Here is an 18,877-nt window from a genome sequence, read left to right on the forward strand (position 1 = left end):
CTTCACACGCATTGTTCGTGTCCGTAAAAAGCGTCGTGACGTCAGAGGCATTGCCAGGGGCTATTCTATTACACCACGCGTTTTGTAAAAAGCGTCACACAACAAGTGCTGACGTCACAGGACGAATTTCTAAGCAGGTCCGCGTATTATTGATCACGAAAAAACCGAAAAAGGCGAGGAGTGAATGGCAACTGTAACTCGATAAGTCCCACGCGCCTCTTGACGTTCTCACGCGTGATCTCGAAAGAAAACACGCCCCTCCACTAGTCCAAGCCCATTCACTCGTCGAACTCGAGTATGGACGCGAGCAAACGTCGCCGGCTCCTCTTCCTCTCCCCGGACATCGTTCGCGCGGTCGACTCGCCCGCCGCGCTGCTCGAACGCATGGAACCCGCCCTCGCGTCATCGACTGTCGTCTCGCTACGCACGACACTCGATCGCCAGGGCGCCGGCGCGGCGATCGCGCGCCTACTAGGCGCTCTCTCCAACGCCTCCGACCCAATAGTCTACGATACGTTCCTAGACGCGCTCCGATCGCTCGGCCACGCGCCGCTCGCCGAGAAACTCGACACGAACGCGTCGACGCTGACACCGACACCGTCGTCGTCGTCGATGAAACGAAGCGTTTGCTCGTCGTCGTCCGACGAGATTTCTCTCAAGGAAAGACGTTCGCACAGCGACGTAACGCCGCCGCCGTCTCGATTCGGAATCGCTGCGACTAGCCCACTTCCGCGAAGTCCGAGCGAACCGATCGGCTTCGGAAGACCGCTCGTTGTCGGCGGCGGACTTCGTTTAGGTCGATCGGAAAGTGCAGCAGGTAAAGGGAAGGAGTGCGAGCGCAGAAAGTGGGAAGAAAGAGCGGTTTTATCTGGTCGTCGGTTTTTTTGTTTGGTTGTCGTTCTGTGTTGTTTTACGCGAGATCATGTATCGGGGCCCTGTCGCGCTAATGGCTTGCGCCTTGGGGGCGGATTTTACGAAAAACGCGGACACTTCCGGGATTACCTCGCGTGCTGATAAATAACGAATTTTCGAATCTAAATCACATGATTATGTATAATCATTTACCTTATTCATTATCTAATGGATAACCCCTTAGCGTTGTCGAACGTCGATCAGGAGTGCCTTCTGCTTCTGATTGGCACTCTCAACGAGGGAGAGCGCAACTGGAAAGACTTGGCTAGTCTATACAATCACACGCCAGCAGAAATTGACTCTCTTGATCACGATGGCGCTCGAGCGTCTCGTCTCATCCAACAACTCGTTTCGAGCGGAACGACCGTACCCAATCTTATTCAACGTCTTCATGAGATCGAACGCACTGATGCCGCTGAACTTCTCATGAAATTCGTTGCCTCGAAGCAGCAGGGAATGCGCAACGGCAACCTCTCATCCGGTAAATCAAATAAACTTCCTACAGTAGAGCCATTATTTATTTATTTATTATTTATTTCTAGTGCTCTCTTACTCCTTTCGAGGTTTCGGCTCTCCTATACCTGAACACGTGTCGTTGCCGTTTATGCGTCGAAGTCCGTCCGGAAGTTTTAGTCACAGCATGGGGAGTGGTCTCGCTGTTGCAGCGGAGTCGAGCAGGAAGAGCAACAGTTTACCGCGAAGCAAGAGCCATCAGTCGCCTCTCAATTCGCCGTCCAATAACTGCGTGACTCTATCAGGTGACGTCATGAGAACGCTGGTCGGAAAAACCGAGTCATCTTCTTCTCTCAGATATACAGAAGTTTGCTCTGGTTATTGGTAATGGAGACTATAGGTCTGGTGAGAAGCTGTCACACGTGCAGGCAGAAACGACTGCTCTGAAAGATACGTTGACTGAGCTGAAATGGACTGGTAAGACGTTTTTTTGATTTGGCGTGCAATTTATTTATTTATTTATTTATTTATTAAAAGTGACTCTATTAAATGACGTTTCTTCTCACGAGCTGACGTCCAGTGTTGATGATTTTGCCGGCGACGAAGAGCCCACGTCAGTCAATATTGTCTACTATTGCGGACGTCTAATCAAGGTTTGTAACGGAATGCACTCGTTTGTACAAATGTGAGATTTTGTCTTAGGAGAAAGGCGAAGCGTACCTCGTTCCCATCGATTATGAAGATCTCGCTTCGGTTGCCTATATGAATCACGTGTGCTTGCCCGTCTCTCGCCTTTTGAAGAAGTTGTCTCACAGCATTGTATAAACGATCAATGATAGATTATTCAATGTGTTGTATCGTTTTTTTTTCAGTTGACAATCGTCATACTAAATGGCCCCAGTGTTTCCTCCAAACCGAACCAGGAATATTCACCTTTGTATCTAAAGCCACATGACTGCGTTATTCTCTCCGAAATGGAGTAGGCGTCGAAACCTTACTATTTAATTGGGGTCTATCTATGTTTCTATAGGCTTTCTGGGTGTTCATTTACCAGTGAACTTGTTCGAAATTTGAAAGACGATCCCACCGTTTCTTTATCTGATATTCTAAAGAATCGTCCATCCAGTGTAGAAGCTCAGATTTACTGCAACTGCTTATCAGTCAACCGATTCAATTTCTCTACCGTGTTCCCGTCCGCCAAGTCACCCATCAATTATCAGTGTCACGCCTTGTTGGCGAATCTCTGCAACGAGAGCGACGAACGAAGCAAAGTCATCAAACGACTCGCTGACATCCTCAAAGACCAGCGTATGAAAGGTACAGACAATGCCTTCCTCTAGTATGATACGTATAGTTCAAACTCTCTTTAGTCGATAAACAGGACTTGCTGGCGAACCTGTCCCAGTTACCGCACATTCTCCACTCGTTCTTAGCTAACTCTCCAGGCCCCAAAGCTCTCCTCATTGTAGTTCTCGTTGGCTTTCTAACAACTGTAAGTCAATACAGTGGAATGACCTACTGGCTCTATAACCTAACAAAGAGCGGGGTCCCATATTATAGCTATATGTGTGTTTATGTCTAAAGGATGATGACAGTCTTCTAATAAAAAGCACTCCCTCTTCGTCTCAATTTCTCCCCATCGAAGTTGTCACTGATATGATGGCAGAATTTCATGAAGGAGTGAGCGTGTTTTCTTTATAGAGATAGCGTTTGTGTATGAGATGGTCTATGTGTATAGCCTAAGGCTCTGATTGTGATAGACGAAAGCAAACGACTTTACAACGAACGAAGGGTCGATTCGTCGTTTCTCAAACCGCATCTCGACATGATGGTGACAATTTCATCGACAGACAAGAACACGTATTAAAAAGGAAATTATTTATAAACGAGACCAATTTTTTTCCATGTAGATTCGTTAGCCGATTGGCTCAAAGATGGAAGGTTTTGTTTTCGTCGCTTCTCGACGTCGCGTCGAGCTTGAATCCCGAAGCGACGCGAAGTTGCCTTTTTACAGCATAGTCATTAAAAAGTTAGCTAATTAATGACTTGTTGCCAAATTAATTAATTAATTGTTGTAGTTTCGCATTCAGAGTCGCTTAATTAGTAAATTTCTAAAAACGTGTTTTTTACAGACACGTGTTTGTCTGCGTGTCATCGCCGCGCGCTATACTCTACGTCACTACAAAACAAAACGTAAACAAAAGTGTACAACGTCGGAAAGTCGTCAATGCCGTCTACTTGCACGGTCTCTCTAAGACGTGCAGTGCGTTATGGACACACGGTGATAAAAGTAAAAGACTGTGGGCACGAGCGGCGTCCGTCTAGGAAAAAAATTCTGTTTTCTCATGTAAGGCTTCGTCCGTGCGTCGCGTGCGTTAAAGCGAAGTCGGCGGCGAAAGGTCAGTCGCACACAAACTCCACGGCACTGAAAGCCGAGGTCCCCTCGGTCCCATCCTGCGTAGCACACGTTCCATCCGGGTTTACGTCCCCTCGACAGCATTGCGACAAGGCAATCTCCTTATCGCTATCCTCATATAAGCCGTGACTGGGGCCCCACCCACTTGTCGGCGAGACGAAATTCAGTTCGTCCGTCGCGACGCTCTCAACGAGATGGCCTCGCAGGGGCGCGGCGTGACGTCCCATGCGACAGCGCCCCGGCGACTCGTTCCCATTGCCGCTCTCCCTATTCGCCACGAGTTGAACGCGCGTCATTGTTAGATAGTCGCAACGATATTCCAAGCAGGCGATTCGCGACGTCGTCGTTTTATTCCTTTCCATGGCAACCACGTTACTACGCCAACCGTAGAGCACGTTCGCGTTGCTACGGGCGAAACTCGTCGCGCGAACGACGGCGGCGTTTCCGGCTTCGCCTTGGAGCGAAACGCGCACGCGTATGAAACAGTAGTTCCGGCCCGTTTCCGGGTTGACGTACCAGGAATCCGCTTTGAATTGCCTCTTGTTCGTCGTGTACGCTCTCAACGCGCCGCTCGACGCGAATCCGTAGTGAGATTCGTCGTTCGTCGCTGACTCACATTCCCCTTCCGACGAATATACGGGCGATCGAATCGTCGACGCTTTAAAACGTATTGTTTTATTTGTCGTTGTGGTTCCCGTTCCTCGTGGGGGCGTCACCGGTTCTCCTCTGCCGTTTAGCTCCGCCAATAGGCTTCCGCCCACGTGACATTTTGTCAGCATGCACGCGCCCCCGTTTCTGTCCGTAACCGCTCGTTGAATAGTGTAGAATTTCCCGCGTTCGTTGTGTCCCAACATGGAAATCACCACGCCTCCGATTTGTTGTCCCGTATAGTCGTACGATCGCACTTTGACGCGACACAAATCGGACGTGGGCGCGGCGATATTCCATATTTTGTCGAGTGACGTCAAACGCCCAACGGCGAATTGTCCCACTCGCTCCAAATCCCCAGCCTCCATCCAAGTCCCCCTCGAATCCAACGTATAGAGCTTAGCGCGCGGCGTTCCGTCCGCCGACGTCGGCACGCCGAATTCCTTAATATTAACGAAAAAACGAGCGTATCCGACATCGACGCGCATTCCATTGAGTGCGTGGGCGTGGACTTTTAGCATGCCAAACGTATCCAAGGGTATCGTTTCGCCGCGTCGATTCACTGTAGCAAACTCGCCCCACGCCGCCTTCATATCCGATTCGTTGCGCGGATCGACGTATTGAATTTCGGCGCGCACGTGGTCCACAGCCAATCCGTTCGAAGCGACGACGGGTCGGAGCGATCGCTTACGTATTTCCAATATCGCGCCGGGTCGTCGAGAGCGCGCGCTATCGAGCGATATTTGAATCGTTTTCGATACGTCGATCGTTTTCGGCGCGCCGCGTCGTCGCATGTAAATATCGTGATACGTCGTTCCGCCGACGCTGAACGGCACGACGACGATCGCGTCGGCGTATCGTCGTCCGTACGCGTCTTTCAATTCGACGACGATTCGACGCACCGACGCATCCATGGTAACCGTGTAGTAACCGCTCGTCGACGTTTTCTTCTGAAGCGATTCGCCGTTTGCGATTACTCGCACGTGCGCGATGGGTCGCTTGTCGACGGCGTCGAGCACGCGTCCCGTAATTGTCGTTCGCTCGTATTCGCATCGGGCGCTGCACGTGCAGGCCGTCACCTTGCGCATGCGCATTCGAGTGCGATTGCCGTCGCATGTGACGGCGACGTAGCGATGGTCGGCTTCGCGACAGCAGCTCGACGAGAGTCCGCACTTGGCGTAGTAGGCGCGTAGGCCCGCGCCGATTCCCGTGAGCGCGCACGCCGACTTGCGACAGCGTCCGACGTCGATTCGACGCTCGCCGCCGTCCAAAGTGCGGCAACCGACCGGAAGTTCCACGATTTCGGGTTCAAGCGCGTTAGCGCATGAATCGGAACTGGAACCTACGGTGGAATTACATTAGGACCCTCTAGTCGCCTTTTTTTTTTAATTCTCACGGTAAACGGTTAGTTTGGCGGCGTCCGAAAGGCGGGAAAAATGTCCGGATGTCACGTTGCACTGATAGATTCCGGCGTCGTCGTAGGCGATGCCTCGGAGTTCGATTTCGTTGCGCGTTTCTCCAGGAATTGGGCGACCGTTTTTCAACCTGCATTGGCCCCCCATTCAATTAGATCAACATTGATTATTGAAAAATGAGGGCGCGTGCGTCACTCACCACTGGAACGCGAACCGTGGGAGGTCTCTCTCGGCGCGACAGCAAAAGCGAGCTCGTTGGCCCGGGAGACGTGCGTGTTCCAACGTGATTCCTCGAAACGCTGACATAGGAAGGGAGGGGCAGAGAAACAATGAATAGGGAACGAATTCGTTCCATGCTAAATCGTTTTCATACCGGGACAAATCGTTTCGTTGCACGTTTCGATTTGCTTTGTCTTCGCCTTGGATACGGCGGCGGCGCCGACGAGACTCTCGCGCGTGCGCGTGCGTACGCCGCCGCTGCCGCACGGCGAATTGCACGCCGACCAATCGGACCATTCCGTATACAGAACTAGCAAAACACACGGTCAAATTGAATTTCTCACTCTCCCCCCTCCTCCTCCTTTCGTACCTCTGGAACACGGTTTCAATGTGCACGAACGATTTTGCCGACCCGATCCCATGCACGTCGCTCGCCTGGGCTTACATTTGCGCTGTCGAAATTGAGTGCCCGTGTCGCACGAGCCGTTGCACGACGACCAGGCGCTCCACCCGTTCCACGACCCCTCTGACGCGCTTGTTGTTGTTGTTGTGCCGCCGCCGCCGCCGTCGCGGTTGCTTAGAATCAGAGTTGCGGCGATGTCACCTGCAGTGAACGCAAAATAGTAAGAGAGAACCACAAAGCGGTGCATTGTGCTCTCGGCGATGAATATGATCTCTGAGCTACGTTTGGGGACCGCTTTATATAATGCACATGCATGTATGCGTTGGAGCCGCGTCGCTGACTTGGACACGGATTGCACCGATGTTTCAAACATGAGCCGATTGGCTATTTGCTTTGACAGGAAGCCAGTACAAACTTTGTGGCATGCACGACCCCCTTAGATATTATTCACTTTGCTCTTTGCTCTCACGGCTTCGTTTGGGGACTCCCTATCTATATATACGTTTTAAGCCGCGTTCCTGACTTGGACGCGGATTGCACCGAGCATTTGCTTTGACAGGCGGCCAGTACAAACTTTGTGGCTTGCAAACCCTTGGTTACCGAAGGAAATATTCACTTTGTGTTAGTTAGGGGCGTGGACTGGCTCCACCACTTCCGCGCACCGAATCGTGATCGAATAGTGTAAGCTATTGCGACTGTTGCGTATGTATAGACCAACTGGTCGGCCCCGCGAGCTAAATTTAGCGATGCATTACTTACCGTTGACTCGACTGCATTCAGACCCATTGCCCTTGAAGCCATCCTTGCATTTGCACTCGTACGATCCGATGGTATTCTCGCATTTTGCTTTGGGGTGGCACGGTCGCGCGGCGGTCCCGTTCTTATCGTTGACGTCGCACTCATTTACGTCTGCATGTGATAAGGAGAGAAGACATTTTTTTGAATAATTCGCCGAATTGACTGTTGCCCTTTCTCTTTCTTTGTGGGAGGCCGAGAAAGAGAAAGGATACGACCTACGTAGGTACGTACCTTGGCATGTCGGCACATTGTCAGGCGTCCAACTTCCGGGTTGTTGACATACGATTTCCGGCGGACCCTCTAGCCGATAACCGCGCGGACAGGCGAACGATACGCGCGTCCCTATCGTTCGTCGCGTCTCGTTAAAAATCACGTTCGACGACTTGGTAAAAGTCGGGCAGCGAATTTCTAAAAATTCCATATCAGTCGAATGTTTTTTTGGGGGCTCCCTAATCGTTTTTACGTATGGCCGCGTGACTGAGTTCGAATCCGCCCCCGTTGACCATGTCGTCGGAACGGAATCGCAACCATGCGCGATTCGTCGTCAGTTCGACTTTGATTGGCCCCTCTCTCTTTCCCGAATAACGTCCCACGAGCTTCGCGCCGCTCCACCCTCCGTCGCGTATCTCCAAGTAATCGGCTCCCTCTTCGGTGTCGAGACTCTTTACGGTGATAACGATACGACGATCGGTCTCGGCTTGAATGTACCAGAAGCATTCAGATCGATTTGGGTAGAGGTGCGGATAATTGGGCGACGTAATTGTTCCGCGGCGACCCTTACGCAAGCGTCGGCCACACGACGCATGTTCGTCGTCGGCTAAACGACGAGAAAAGATAAAGATCGAATGAGAGCTATGCACGGACCTATGCGAGCGATTTTCTAAACGAGACGTTTAGCGAACGAAAATAGTCGCGCGACCACGTGAACGCGACATGCAAGTTTTTCTCTAAATCGTCGAAGCGTCTTTTATGTATAGAAAAGGGGAGAGGGAATCTAGGTGCTATAAGGTGCACGGCCAATTTTATGCAAAATCGTTCTAATCCACTAACCGCGCTCTGCTTTGCCCGCATCACGCTTGTTAGGGAACGAGGTAACTGTCTAAACACGAGCAGGATGTGTATATAGATAGGCGTACTTGCCCTTCTTCACCGCCTGTTCGTACCGGGGCTATATACTGACTGCACTAACTTGCTTACATTGAACAAGAATGAATAGAACGTTGACGCACAGCGCAGCCCGTGCAAATCGTCGAAGAATCCTCATTCCGGCGGGTGTGGTGGTTGTCGTTCGTAGTCGACTCCTACGAGGCAACAAGCAGACTGGCGTTATTTGACAGATGAACGGCGACTTAGTTTGATAGCGAGCGCGTGCCGCGTGACGTCGCGCGAATACATTTTGCAAAGCATATTGAAATGACTGCATGCGATCTCATATGAACACCCGTCCCAGGGCCCCCCCTTTCTCTCGGCCCACGCTTCCCGCTCAGCGCCGGCGGCGCTTTTGTTATGACAGGAACCAACAGGGGAGCTACTTACTGCGGAGTGAACTATAGAAGTTGCGGCAGTGCGGCGAGAAACCGGAGTGCTGTCGCAACTGATAGAATTGACAGTTATATAGGCGATAGGGGCCCGACATCTCCCTTCCCTTAGATAGGCGTGTCGGGAATGCTGTCCAATTTGTTTGAATGGGAAGGTTGGCCACGTGGCGGTGCAAGTCGACCGATCTGGATCGTCTGGGAATCTTAAACGCTTGTTGCCTCAAAAGACGCAAGAATTGTGCGCACGTAAGAGAGCATGAATAAATGACGGCAATCCGCCGGGCGGATACCAAACACGCGAGTCGTTTGCGAACCCTCAAGCATGCATGCATAGATGCGAGAGCTCGATAGTCGCCAGAGGATCCCCAACCCCGACGCCCCCGTTCTTATGAACGTCTAGTGCAAAGCGCGAGAAGCAGGAAGTCAGGCGCGCGCGGGCGCGGTCCCGCAGCGCAGCTGACACAAACTAATAAGAGAAAAGAAAACTTGCACTTGTTGGCGTCCTTAAGAGCGCTGGCAAACAATCACCCCCCGCGTGAGTCCCATATCATTTCAACCGCTTCCTTACTAAAATAAGCATGCACAGTCTAGAGGTCAGCGAAAAAAAGGTCAATAGTATTTCGGTAGATTCTTTCAGCCAAGCGCGACGCTTCCTCGTTTCGTACGGCGGCGAGTATTTCGAGAACTTGACTGCGGCGAAGGGGGAATCAGAAAGAATGCGCGGTTTCTTTTTTCAACTCACACAATCGCGACCGGTTCGTTGCGGCTTTTGACGAGACAGCCCGCCTCCCAGCGTTCCTTCTTCCGCGTCGCGGCGCCGAATCGCGTCGCGACGTGCCGATATCCGGCGTGCGACGGACGAATTTCGCACCACGGAGCATCTGGGGGCAAAGAAAACCCATTCAAAAACGCAGGTACGCGGAGGCTCCAAGAGAGACGGGACGCGACCGCAATTGGAAAATTAGGTCAATTCGACTTCCCCCCAGCGGAGCTCATGCAGCTAAGGAAGGGTTCCATGGAATGGGGAAACGTACCCGTTTCAATCATGAGCTTCTCGCTTGGTATGCTAGCCGCTGTCAATAAATTAGCATTCGTTTTGAGGGAGCTATGAAAGTGCGAAGTGGAACGCGTGCTCTTTCTTAATATAGTGTACTGACCAGCCGTTGATTCCTATGTAGAGATCGAGATCGACGAGTGCTCGCGCTTCGTCCGGCGTGCCGGTGAACGAGTGCACAACGCCGCCGCGAATGGAATCGCGATGCCGCTTGAGGATGTCTGAGGGGGGGAATGAAAATTCGGGGTGGGGGCAAACAATTCGTCAGGGCTGATATGAATATGGGGGAACTAATGAAAATGGATGTACCGTAGAAATCGTCGTGAGCACTCCTGGAGTGCAGGAACATAGGCAACCGCGTCGCTTCGGCCAATTGGAATTGCTTTTCGAAGAATCTTTGCAAAGAGGGGAGGGAGACTATAACGAATTCTCAAGGCGCGTCACTTAGTGCACCTACGTAAGCTGAACGTCTTTAGGACAGAAGTGCAGACGGTCGTAATCTGTTATACGCCGAAATTTTACTTAGGAACATCTGATCGCGCTTTTACCGAGTCCACATTCGCCGACCGCAATTATCTTCTCGCCGTTCGACTTTATTAGTTCCAAGAGGGCATCGAGATATCGATCGGGGCCAGCGGGATGCCGAACAAAGTCCTGGCATCGGGTCGGATGACATCCGGCGGTGCTATAGAGCTGCGGCATGGAAATTCCGTCCTTTTCGACGACGACTACGTATACACCCCGAGGGGACTGTGGTTACATTCAATAACTTAACGTTATTGTACCAGCGCTCTTTGCTAAATCCAAGGCACTTTGGCTGTCTTCTAAGGATCCGCCCGTCACAACTATCTTTTAGAGATAATAATAGTTATTTTTTCTCGTTAGGAGAAGAGTGCGTGGGCGTGGTTGTTGTGGCACCTTGTCTACGCCGTGGTCACGTGCTCTTTTCAGAACTTGGTCCAGGTCGTCTGTGATTGGTTCGTTGGGAGCGATTAGGCGCGCGTGCATGCGATAACGCACCTGGATGGGCCTTTTTGCCTCGGTACGTTCCGCGAAATACCGGATCTGCGTTAGAAGCGGGGGTCACGGCTGCTGCAGACTAATTGCAGGCTTGCCTGTCAAGTTTGCGCCGATGTCTAGACAGAGAAGCGTGCACCCACGTGGAAGCAGATGGCTCTCGCCGTAAACGTCCCCTCCACTTACCGATAAAGCGACGAACTGCCATGGAGAGCTTTGACAACATATACGGGAATCTTTCGCACGTGGCTTTTTTCCTTTCTCCGCTTCGACAATGGGATTCGGCGATTTGCGTAGCGATTCGGGCCTTCGCGCACTCAACGACTACCTCAAAGACAAGTCGTATATCGACGGGTTAGCGCGAAGTCTCCCCCGAAGGCGAAATCTCACCCGTTCGCGTTCTTCAGATTCGTTCCCTCTCAAGCCGACGTCGTCGTCTTCTCGGCGCTCGCCGGTCCTCCCGATTGGGAACACGTTCACGCGCGACGCTGGTACAACCAAATCGCCTCGTACGGCGACGAAGAGAAGAAACAGTACGCGTGCGACCACGCCCACCTTATAGAAGACACGCGGACGAATTCTATTCTAAGATTTGTGGGTGTGAAGAAGGATCTGGCCGAATACGGACCTCTGAAAACGGAATCCGCCGCCGCAAATGACGATGATGATGATGATGATGATGATGATGACGTCGATTTGTTTGGAGATGACGACGAAGATGACGTATGTAAAATAATCAATTTTGAATAATTAATGTTTTTGTTTCGTAGGAAGAACGCGAGCGCATTAAGGAAGAGCGTAGGCAAAAGTACGCCGAGAAGAAGTCAACGAGTACAAACAAAAAAAAACCAATTTCCTTATATGGTCATTATCCATTCACTTGCCTCTAGAGCCAGCTGTTACAGCAAAATCAAACATCATTTTAGATGTGAAGCCTTGGGACGACGAGACAGGTATAATAAATAAATAATTAAATAATCTTATTAATGAGTGTGGTTTAGATATGGCTGAGTTGGAGAAGAAAGTTCGTTCTGTGGCTACTGATGGTCTTCTGTGGGGCTCATGTGCGTTCTTATTACTTGAAGGCTCTAATTTGATGTACTATGATTTATTTTTATTTTTATAGCTAAATTGGTTCCAGTTGCGTATGGGATCAAGAAGTTGCAGATTAGCTGCGTTGTCGAGGACGACAAAGTCGGAACGGATTTCTTGGAAGATTCCATTCTCGAATTCGACGATTTCATTCAGTCGGTCGACATTGCCGCTTTCAATAAGATCTGAATTCGGTAGATATCGAAAAATAAATGTGATTGGGTCTCGGTGCATCACGTGACAACGCGAATTTTGCACGTGTCTCCTCACGAGTTGTTTCGACACGAGAATGGGTCTGTTCACTCTTCTGGCGGCGTTAGCTCTTCTTTTTCTCCGCTTCGAAGTCGATGGCGGCATGCTGAGACGAGACTACGGGTTCGAAAGGCTCGATACCGAAGGCAACGTCGGCGATCGGCTTTTCTTGACGCCCTATATCAAGTCTGGACAAACGGAGAAAGGTTTGTTTAGAGTAGAGGGTTTAGTTCGGATCCTCCGTCGTGTAGCGAGACAAAGCAATGTATTTCGCGTGCTGGCGAGCTGCTAGTTTCTTAGTAGGGCGTACAGAGAGCAGGAGTTTTCGAGAAACTGAACGAGAGTTTACTGCGATGTGCACTCGGTACAAAACGTAGGCTTGTAGCTAGACTCTCATGGGAGCCCGGTTAGCTCAGTCGGTAGAGCATCAGACTTTTAAATGTCCCGTATGCGGGAATGCAATCTGAGGGTCAAGGGTTCAAGTCCCTTATCGGGCGTCCAAAATTTTTTTCTTTTCTTTTTTTAATTTAGATCTTATTGTTATTTTTCTGTGTAGCGCGGAGTCTGAGCCGAGTACAAGGCCTTCTTCAACCTGACATCGAAAGTTACTCCGGTCAGAAAAAGGAAACTGACGTCAGAATCGCTGAAAACTGGCTATTTATTTTTCAGGGTTCTTCACAACTGACGAGAAATATGGAAGCAACATGTTTTTCTGGTTCTTTCCCGCACAAGTAGAACGCAACTTCCAAATTAAATTTGGAAAGAAAATCGGTCATTTTTATTTTAGTCAGGAGATCCAAACGCACCCGTTCTTTTGTGGCTACAAGGCGGCCCAGGAGCGACGTCTCTTTTTGGATTGTTTTCCGAAATAGGTCCACTGGCACTTACAGCTGATCTCAAAGGTAAAACTCTCCTACATTGCGTTCTCTCTTATAAAACTGGGTCCTTATAGCAATACACATGAATGTCACGTGGAACTCCCAATACGCCTTGCTTTTTATAGATAATCCGGTATTAGCTGAAACATTGCATGGTAGATTTTTTCGAAAGAATTCGTTGAATAGGTGGGAGTTGGATTTAGTTTCACTGGGTCACAAGAGGGCTATGCAACAAATGAAGAAGACGTAGCAATGGGCTTATACAGGTTAATTTGATCACACACACCAAAATAGCTCCTACTGTATCTATGTTTTTTTTTCAGTTGCCTTACGCAGTTCTTTCAAGTTTTTAGTGACTATCAAAAGAATGATTTTTATCTTACGGGAGAGGTTGGTTTGATAGAGGGAGATACATTGTTGATACAGTACTGATTTTTCATATAGTCCTATGCTGGAAAGTATTTGCCGGCTATTGCGTATAAAATTCACACTGAAAATCCCTCAGCCACGGTTAAAATCAACTTGACGGGTATTAGTATTGGAGACGGATTTTGCAACCCTGGTGAAGTAAGAAACTCTAGTCATGAGAAGAAAAAAAATTTCCATGGGGCTTTTGTAGATGGTTCAAGCGTATGCGGAGTATTTAAATCAAATTGGGCTTATTGACTCGAAGCAGGCACTGTACTTTGCCATGCAAGCAGATTTAGCTGCTAGTCATATCAAAAATGGTGATTATCATACCGCCTTTGATGTATGAGTTGTTCTTATTATGGCCGTGTATGAATAATTTTTATTAGATTTTTGACTTTTTGATGAATGGCGATATTTATCCCTATTCAACGTATTTGGCTAACATAACCGGTGGCATCAACTATGATAACTACTTAGAAACATTAGTAAAGACATACAGTATTAATAATAATTATGAGAGTATTTTGAGTATAGGCTCCTGCTGATATGGGATACTATTGGAAGTATGTGAATCTTGATACAACGCGACTTGCCATTCACGTAGGAAATCAGACATTTGATGGGGGTGTCATGTGTGAGAAAATGCTCATCAACGTAAGATCAATAGAAAATTTTATTTTATATGAGACGTTTGACTTTGAATTTTTAGGACGTCATGGCAAGCAACGTTCCTTGGATAGAGACAGTATTCAGCAGCTACAAGGTTGCACTAGCATAGGATATCACTTATGAATTTAGATTTTTGTCTAGACTCTCTTGTATAATGGGCAATTGGATATTATTGTTGCTGCGCCGCTGACGACTCGTTTTCTTGGTCACTTGGAATGGAATGGGCGCAATGCGTTTGACGTGGCTCCGCGGAGTGTTTGGCACAGCGGGAACGATGTGGCTGGTTACGCCAAGACGGTGAACGTCACTGGACAGCCACTTTTTCATCACGTAAGATATGGCGTTGATAAAAAAAATTGGGGCAGTTTATTCGGTCGACATAACCTAATATTTATTACGCCTTGGCTTGTTTTTAGGTAATTTTGCGCAATGCTGGTCACATCGTTCCTCATGATCAACCGGAGTGGGCTCTTGACATGCTGACAAGATTCATAGAAGAAAAACCATACAATTGATAATCAGATAAGTGGGTTTTTCAGTCGGCTTGTTCAGTGTTTGTGTTGCTGCTAATTACGAAATCCCCCGTTACAAAACCTGACACCACTCGTCATATACAATGAAAGAAGGATCTACCCTATCCTATAGATCCTCGTCCATATCCCAGCAGTATATTTCCCAATCGCTTTCCCTCATGCGGCAGTACCACCTACACGTGAGCTCCCTGTCCTACGCATATACATGTATAACGTGCGCTTTATTGTGTTTTCGTTTTCCTGTTGCGATCTCGAATCCTGAACGTTGCTTTATGGGGGCGCGCTCTTCGTCTTCGCTTCTAGAGTAAGCAACCGACAGTGCGTCTTGAATTTTGGCTAGCTATAGGCCTAAGGGTGTGGCGGGGACTGCGTCACTTAGCTTCCACAACTAGCGAATATTGACCCCGATTGACTAACGACAAACAATGCGCAAAGTGAATTAGCGTAGTCCGCTTCGCAGTGAAACAGGGGACTGGTTAGAGTCTCGAGTTTCCGAGGAGAAAATCGGTGACGCATTCACCGTGGGAACCCGCGGGGGCGTCGTGGCTTCCTGGAAGCGCGACGACCTATATAAACAGTAAACAGTAGCGTCGCTAAGGGTACAGGCCAGGTCGGGCCAGGCCCTACCAAAATTTCTGTGGCCCTACCAAAAAAATTTGGTTTCCTTTTCTTTGTAAGAGAGAAATTGGTTGGTTTACTAGTTAGTGTAGTTTCTTAGGGTTAGGGTTAGTAAGAACAATGCTTTTGTAATGATTCGGGTAGAGTATTTCTGTAAAGAAAAATTAACGTAATGACCCCGCCCACTCAAAATTTTTCAGAGCCCCCAGACCAAGCATTCTGGCCCGACCAAACAGAAAATCCTAGATACGCCACTGCCTATGAATTCGCGTTCCAGATCGAAATCTTAAGTTTAATAATAATAATTGACTGCCTTTGTAGGTCTCTTGAAAGAGCCGCGTACAGGGGTCGTAGTTTTCCTATTGAAGCTCTCGCTGAATCGTACACAACCACCAAAGGCATCAACGAAGCGCATAGGGAAGGAGAGTCTAAAGCGCTTCACAAGCGGGTTTTCATTTTGGGCGACAAAGGGGTCGGTAAAACGAGCACCTTGAAAAGCCTGACTTGTCAAAACTTCAACCGTCAAGAAAAGGGGACAGAGGGAGCAGAATCATATGACGCACGAGCTTACTATGACAAATCCAACTGCATGTGGAAAGCCGAGGATAAAAATCTGTCCAACTTCTCCCGTTTTCTTATACAATCAGGGATTCAGAATATCTCGCAACACTCCCTACTCGAAGAAGCTTTTTATATTCTTTTTCTTCTTCTTCTTCTGTTATTCACTTTTGCTATCAATTATGCTGGGAAAAATGCGCTCATTACAACAGTTGTTCCAATCAGCTTAGTGACAATTTTGCTTCACAAAAATCCTGATGCCATTGGAAGGGTGATTTTGACTACATTCGGAGCCTGTCTTTTGTTTGATTTTCTTCTGGTGATGTTTCTGCAGGCAGAATTGAATCTGCTGCTGTTGCTTTCTTTTGCTTGGATAACGGGCAGTCTTTTTGGCTTGCTGTTCTTTTCTAACATAGCTTCAGGATTTTTGCAGTGCTGTATGTGTTACGGAGTTGCTCCTGGATATCTTCTGAACGCCAAATGCATTACCATTACTCCAACGCTGTACGCACAGAGTGCGTTTTTCTTTGCGTTAGGAATGGCATTAGGCTATTTTCTTGAAAAACTAACCAGTAAAATTTCCGATAGACTCCGACCGTGGTTTTCAGAACTTGCCGCTTATTCATTTGTTTACGTTTTTGTTATTGCAATATTGCAGTTACTGGTGAAAGGCTTATTGATCATATTAGGGGTTGCTGTGTCGAAAGAAGGCGAAACTATGTCACAATATCTTCATAGAAATTCGGAAAATGAACTTTTGATTACACTGGTTCTCTGGACTTCCGTTGGAATGTTGTTCACTGCGGGTCTAAAAGGGATCCTGGAGTGGGTTAGATCAGCACTTGAATCTCTGTTGCAAAAAGATATGTCAGAACTAACTAAGAAGTGGTGGTATCATGCTTATTCATTCGCTGTTGGAGTAGTTTTGGCTCGCTTGGTCATTGCTCTTTTCCGGTCAGACGGTTTTTGCGATCAGCTTTTCAAATTAAGCTTGGAACAACCTTACCTTTACAATGTAATAAGCGTTATTTCTGTCTTCCTACTCGAACTTTCGTATTGGTTTCCATTGCTTAATTTAAAGCCTAGTAAATGTCTGCAAGGCATTATTGCGCCAGCCTTTTTTTCTGAGATGACCAAGGCTATGAAGAAAGGCAGATGCAGTATAAACGATTTGCTACAGCCTCTTTTGAAAATAATCGACTTTGCCGGAGAAGAAGTTTACTACGCTATGCATCACATGTTTCTCAGAGATAAAAGCGTGTACCTCATTGTATTCAAGTTCGAAGACTTTAAAAAGGCTGAGCAAGACGCAGTAGTTCGTTGGGTTAAATCGGCGTACAGCTACGGCCGTAAGAGCAGGGTTTTTCTCGTAGGAACTCATAGAGACAGTTGCTCTGAGGATGAAAAGGAAGACGCTGTTTTTAATCTCTACAAAGAGTTGCGAATGTGTAGCAAGGACCTTTTGAACGTTGTGCATTGTGACAAACGAGAATTCCCCGAACAAAGCCGTTCCTCACAACTCACGTTGCCCTTAGTCTATCAGATTGAAAACAGCTCTAATAATTTCGAAGACGAAACATTGGTTCGCCTTCGCGAGCACATTGTGGATGAGTATTATCGTCTGAGGAACGAAGACCCACGCAAGTTTTCGTCTGCTGTGTTTCGACTTGAAGAAGAGATAACAAAAGAAATAACGAAAGAAAAAGACCAACGCCGTCTCTCTTCTATAGTTGCGAAGTCCGAATTGCAGCGTTCTATCGCTTGGACAATTGCAGCCAAAGAAGCCAATTCCAAAGAAGCCGATGCCAATTTCGAGTTGGCTTTGGAGTATCTAAATGAATCTGGGGTAATTCATACTTTGCCGAAAGGCATTGTAGTATTGCGCCCTCAGTTTCTTATAAACGCTGCCGAGGCTTTGATTTCCGCTCATTATGAGCTACAAAGTTCCCGCTGCCTGTCTGACGACATGAGAAATTTCTATCACCAAGGAATTTTAAATAGAGCTCAAATTTTGAAAATTTGGAAAGAACGTGATGTCACGGTTGCTATAGACGAAGACACAGATTCTGCTTTACTAGGAATTTTGGAACAAAATGGGATCATTGTTCGGATCTCGGAATCAACTGCCAGTGAAGACGAAAATTACGGCGTTATTACATGCCTTCCAACAAAACCACTATCTCAACAATCGTTAAAAAAGGAAAACTCATTTTATGTTGTTTTATCTGATGCGTTTGGAATGCACTGCAACATATTTTTCGTTTTGATGGCAAAAGCACGGCGAAAGTTTGGCCAGCCGCTCAAACAGGTCTGGAGCAAATTCTACGGAACGTTTCGTCTAAACCTGCAGTCCGATTCAAATTCATATGTGGACTATGTCATGCAGTGCTACAAAAAGCGCGAAGTTTATCGAATATCGTTTCTGAATTCTCGTGGCAAAGTAGAGTATCCGTTTTCCGCGTTGATTGGGGAGATTTATAGCATGCTCTGTGAAGTCCAAAAAGACCTTTTCCCTCAAATATCGTTTGACATTGGACCCCTTTGTCCAATTCATCAAAGCCGTTCAGCAGAATCACGCCTTGACTACTCTGACTCTGATGGACTGAACAGTGACTTTGATGCTGAAGACGTCGACTGTTTCGCTCCCGACGAGCACGCTTTATCCGTTTTTAACAGTAAAGAAGGAGCTAATCAGGGTCAAAAACCGTACGAGTTCCATTGTGATGTAGCAAAAATCTATCTTGAAAAGGACCAATCATCGGCCTTGGAAAAGTGGCTTCAAATGGGCCAGACGCCTCGAGAGTGTGCTCACTACTCTGATACTGAATATGAAGACTCATGCTAATTGTCCTCATTGAAACGCGAACTATACTACGTACCCAGTCTGTTTGTAATGTTCCGTCTGTAGAAGTGGAACGCGTGATTCATCTGTCTTTGTGTGAGAAACCAGACTCTTGCAATAAACGTAGTGTTTGTCAATTAAGGACTGACCA

General features: G+C 47.9%; 6 protein-coding genes, 1 long non-coding RNA gene and 1 other non-coding gene across 10 annotated transcripts; 6 read left to right on the plus strand and 2 right to left on the minus strand.

Annotated features, from left to right (window-relative positions):
• Positions 1-11: 11 nt before the first annotated feature.
• LOC136194699 (uncharacterized) lies at positions 12-3,487 on the plus strand. 2 transcript variants are annotated; one of them, XM_065983903.1, is made up of 13 exons: positions 12-817; positions 1,097-1,393; positions 1,455-1,670; positions 1,723-1,842; positions 1,903-2,018; positions 2,068-2,184; positions 2,238-2,344; positions 2,396-2,682; positions 2,736-2,857; positions 2,950-3,045; positions 3,104-3,225; positions 3,276-3,394; positions 3,444-3,487. In XM_065983903.1, the coding sequence occupies exons 1-12, from the start codon at positions 298-300 to the stop codon at positions 3,382-3,384; spliced, it is 2,229 nt and encodes a 742-aa protein (XP_065839975.1). In that variant the 5' UTR covers positions 12-297; the 3' UTR covers positions 3,385-3,394; positions 3,444-3,487. The 2 variants fall into 2 exon arrangements, with proteins under 2 accessions (XP_065839975.1, XP_065839974.1); XM_065983902.1 differs by having other exon boundaries at positions 3,276-3,487.
• Positions 3,470-8,880, minus strand: LOC136194695 (cartilage intermediate layer protein 2-like). The gene is made up of 10 exons (XM_065983897.1): positions 8,801-8,880; positions 8,462-8,565; positions 7,728-8,081; positions 7,496-7,672; positions 7,226-7,375; positions 6,434-6,667; positions 6,218-6,373; positions 6,044-6,143; positions 5,826-5,974; positions 3,470-5,771 (listed from the first exon to the last, which is right to left on the minus strand). Exons 2-10 carry the CDS (start codon positions 8,526-8,528, stop codon positions 3,766-3,768), a joined length of 3,393 nt encoding a protein of 1,130 aa, XP_065839969.1. The 5' UTR covers positions 8,529-8,565; positions 8,801-8,880; the 3' UTR covers positions 3,470-3,765.
• On the plus strand, positions 3,547-10,108 carry LOC136194706 (uncharacterized). Of its 2 annotated transcripts, XR_010671696.1 has the most exons (6): positions 3,547-3,655; positions 3,718-3,764; positions 8,958-9,048; positions 9,430-9,716; positions 9,768-9,915; positions 9,981-10,108. It is a non-coding gene; the product is annotated as an uncharacterized lncRNA (long non-coding RNA). The 2 variants fall into 2 exon arrangements; XR_010671697.1 differs by lacking the exon at positions 8,958-9,048.
• Positions 9,339-11,586, minus strand: LOC136194704 (deoxyribonuclease TATDN1-like). The gene is made up of 13 exons (XM_065983910.1): positions 11,264-11,586; positions 11,060-11,197; positions 10,972-10,992; positions 10,877-10,921; positions 10,775-10,824; positions 10,642-10,705; positions 10,405-10,584; positions 10,314-10,356; positions 10,166-10,251; positions 9,960-10,077; positions 9,837-9,907; positions 9,545-9,683; positions 9,339-9,492 (listed from the first exon to the last, which is right to left on the minus strand). Exons 2-13 carry the CDS (start codon positions 11,097-11,099, stop codon positions 9,390-9,392), a joined length of 960 nt encoding a protein of 319 aa, XP_065839982.1. The 5' UTR covers positions 11,100-11,197; positions 11,264-11,586; the 3' UTR covers positions 9,339-9,389.
• On the plus strand, positions 11,094-12,196 carry LOC136194705 (elongation factor 1-beta-like). Its single transcript, XM_065983911.1, has 7 exons — positions 11,094-11,227; positions 11,281-11,406; positions 11,464-11,596; positions 11,644-11,704; positions 11,764-11,826; positions 11,875-11,937; positions 12,000-12,196. The coding sequence occupies exons 1-7, from the start codon at positions 11,148-11,150 to the stop codon at positions 12,152-12,154; spliced, it is 681 nt and encodes a 226-aa protein (XP_065839983.1). The 5' UTR covers positions 11,094-11,147; the 3' UTR covers positions 12,155-12,196.
• A 20-nt stretch (positions 12,197-12,216) lies between these two features.
• Positions 12,217-14,773, plus strand: LOC136194703 (probable serine carboxypeptidase CPVL). Its single transcript, XM_065983909.1, has 14 exons — positions 12,217-12,423; positions 12,774-12,830; positions 12,887-12,948; positions 13,005-13,119; positions 13,170-13,228; positions 13,282-13,361; positions 13,419-13,485; positions 13,540-13,662; positions 13,715-13,846; positions 13,893-13,991; positions 14,041-14,160; positions 14,216-14,269; positions 14,317-14,505; positions 14,592-14,773. The coding sequence occupies exons 1-14, from the start codon at positions 12,255-12,257 to the stop codon at positions 14,688-14,690; spliced, it is 1,425 nt and encodes a 474-aa protein (XP_065839981.1). The 5' UTR covers positions 12,217-12,254; the 3' UTR covers positions 14,691-14,773.
• On the plus strand, positions 12,619-12,714 carry Trnak-uuu (transfer RNA lysine (anticodon UUU)). The gene is made up of 2 exons: positions 12,619-12,655; positions 12,679-12,714. It is a non-coding gene; the product is annotated as a tRNA-Lys (tRNA).
• Positions 14,774-14,907: 134 nt separating the features above from the next.
• Positions 14,908-18,867, plus strand: LOC136194696 (uncharacterized). Its single transcript, XM_065983898.1, has 2 exons — positions 14,908-15,012; positions 15,648-18,867. Exons 1-2 carry the CDS (start codon positions 14,981-14,983, stop codon positions 18,727-18,729), a joined length of 3,114 nt encoding a protein of 1,037 aa, XP_065839970.1. The 5' UTR covers positions 14,908-14,980; the 3' UTR covers positions 18,730-18,867.
• Positions 18,868-18,877: the final 10 nt, after the last annotated feature.

The sequence above is a fragment of the Oscarella lobularis genome, chromosome 13, assembly GCF_947507565.1.
Source record: "Oscarella lobularis chromosome 13, ooOscLobu1.1, whole genome shotgun sequence".
NCBI classification, from domain to species: domain Eukaryota; kingdom Metazoa; phylum Porifera; class Homoscleromorpha; order Homosclerophorida; family Oscarellidae; genus Oscarella; species Oscarella lobularis.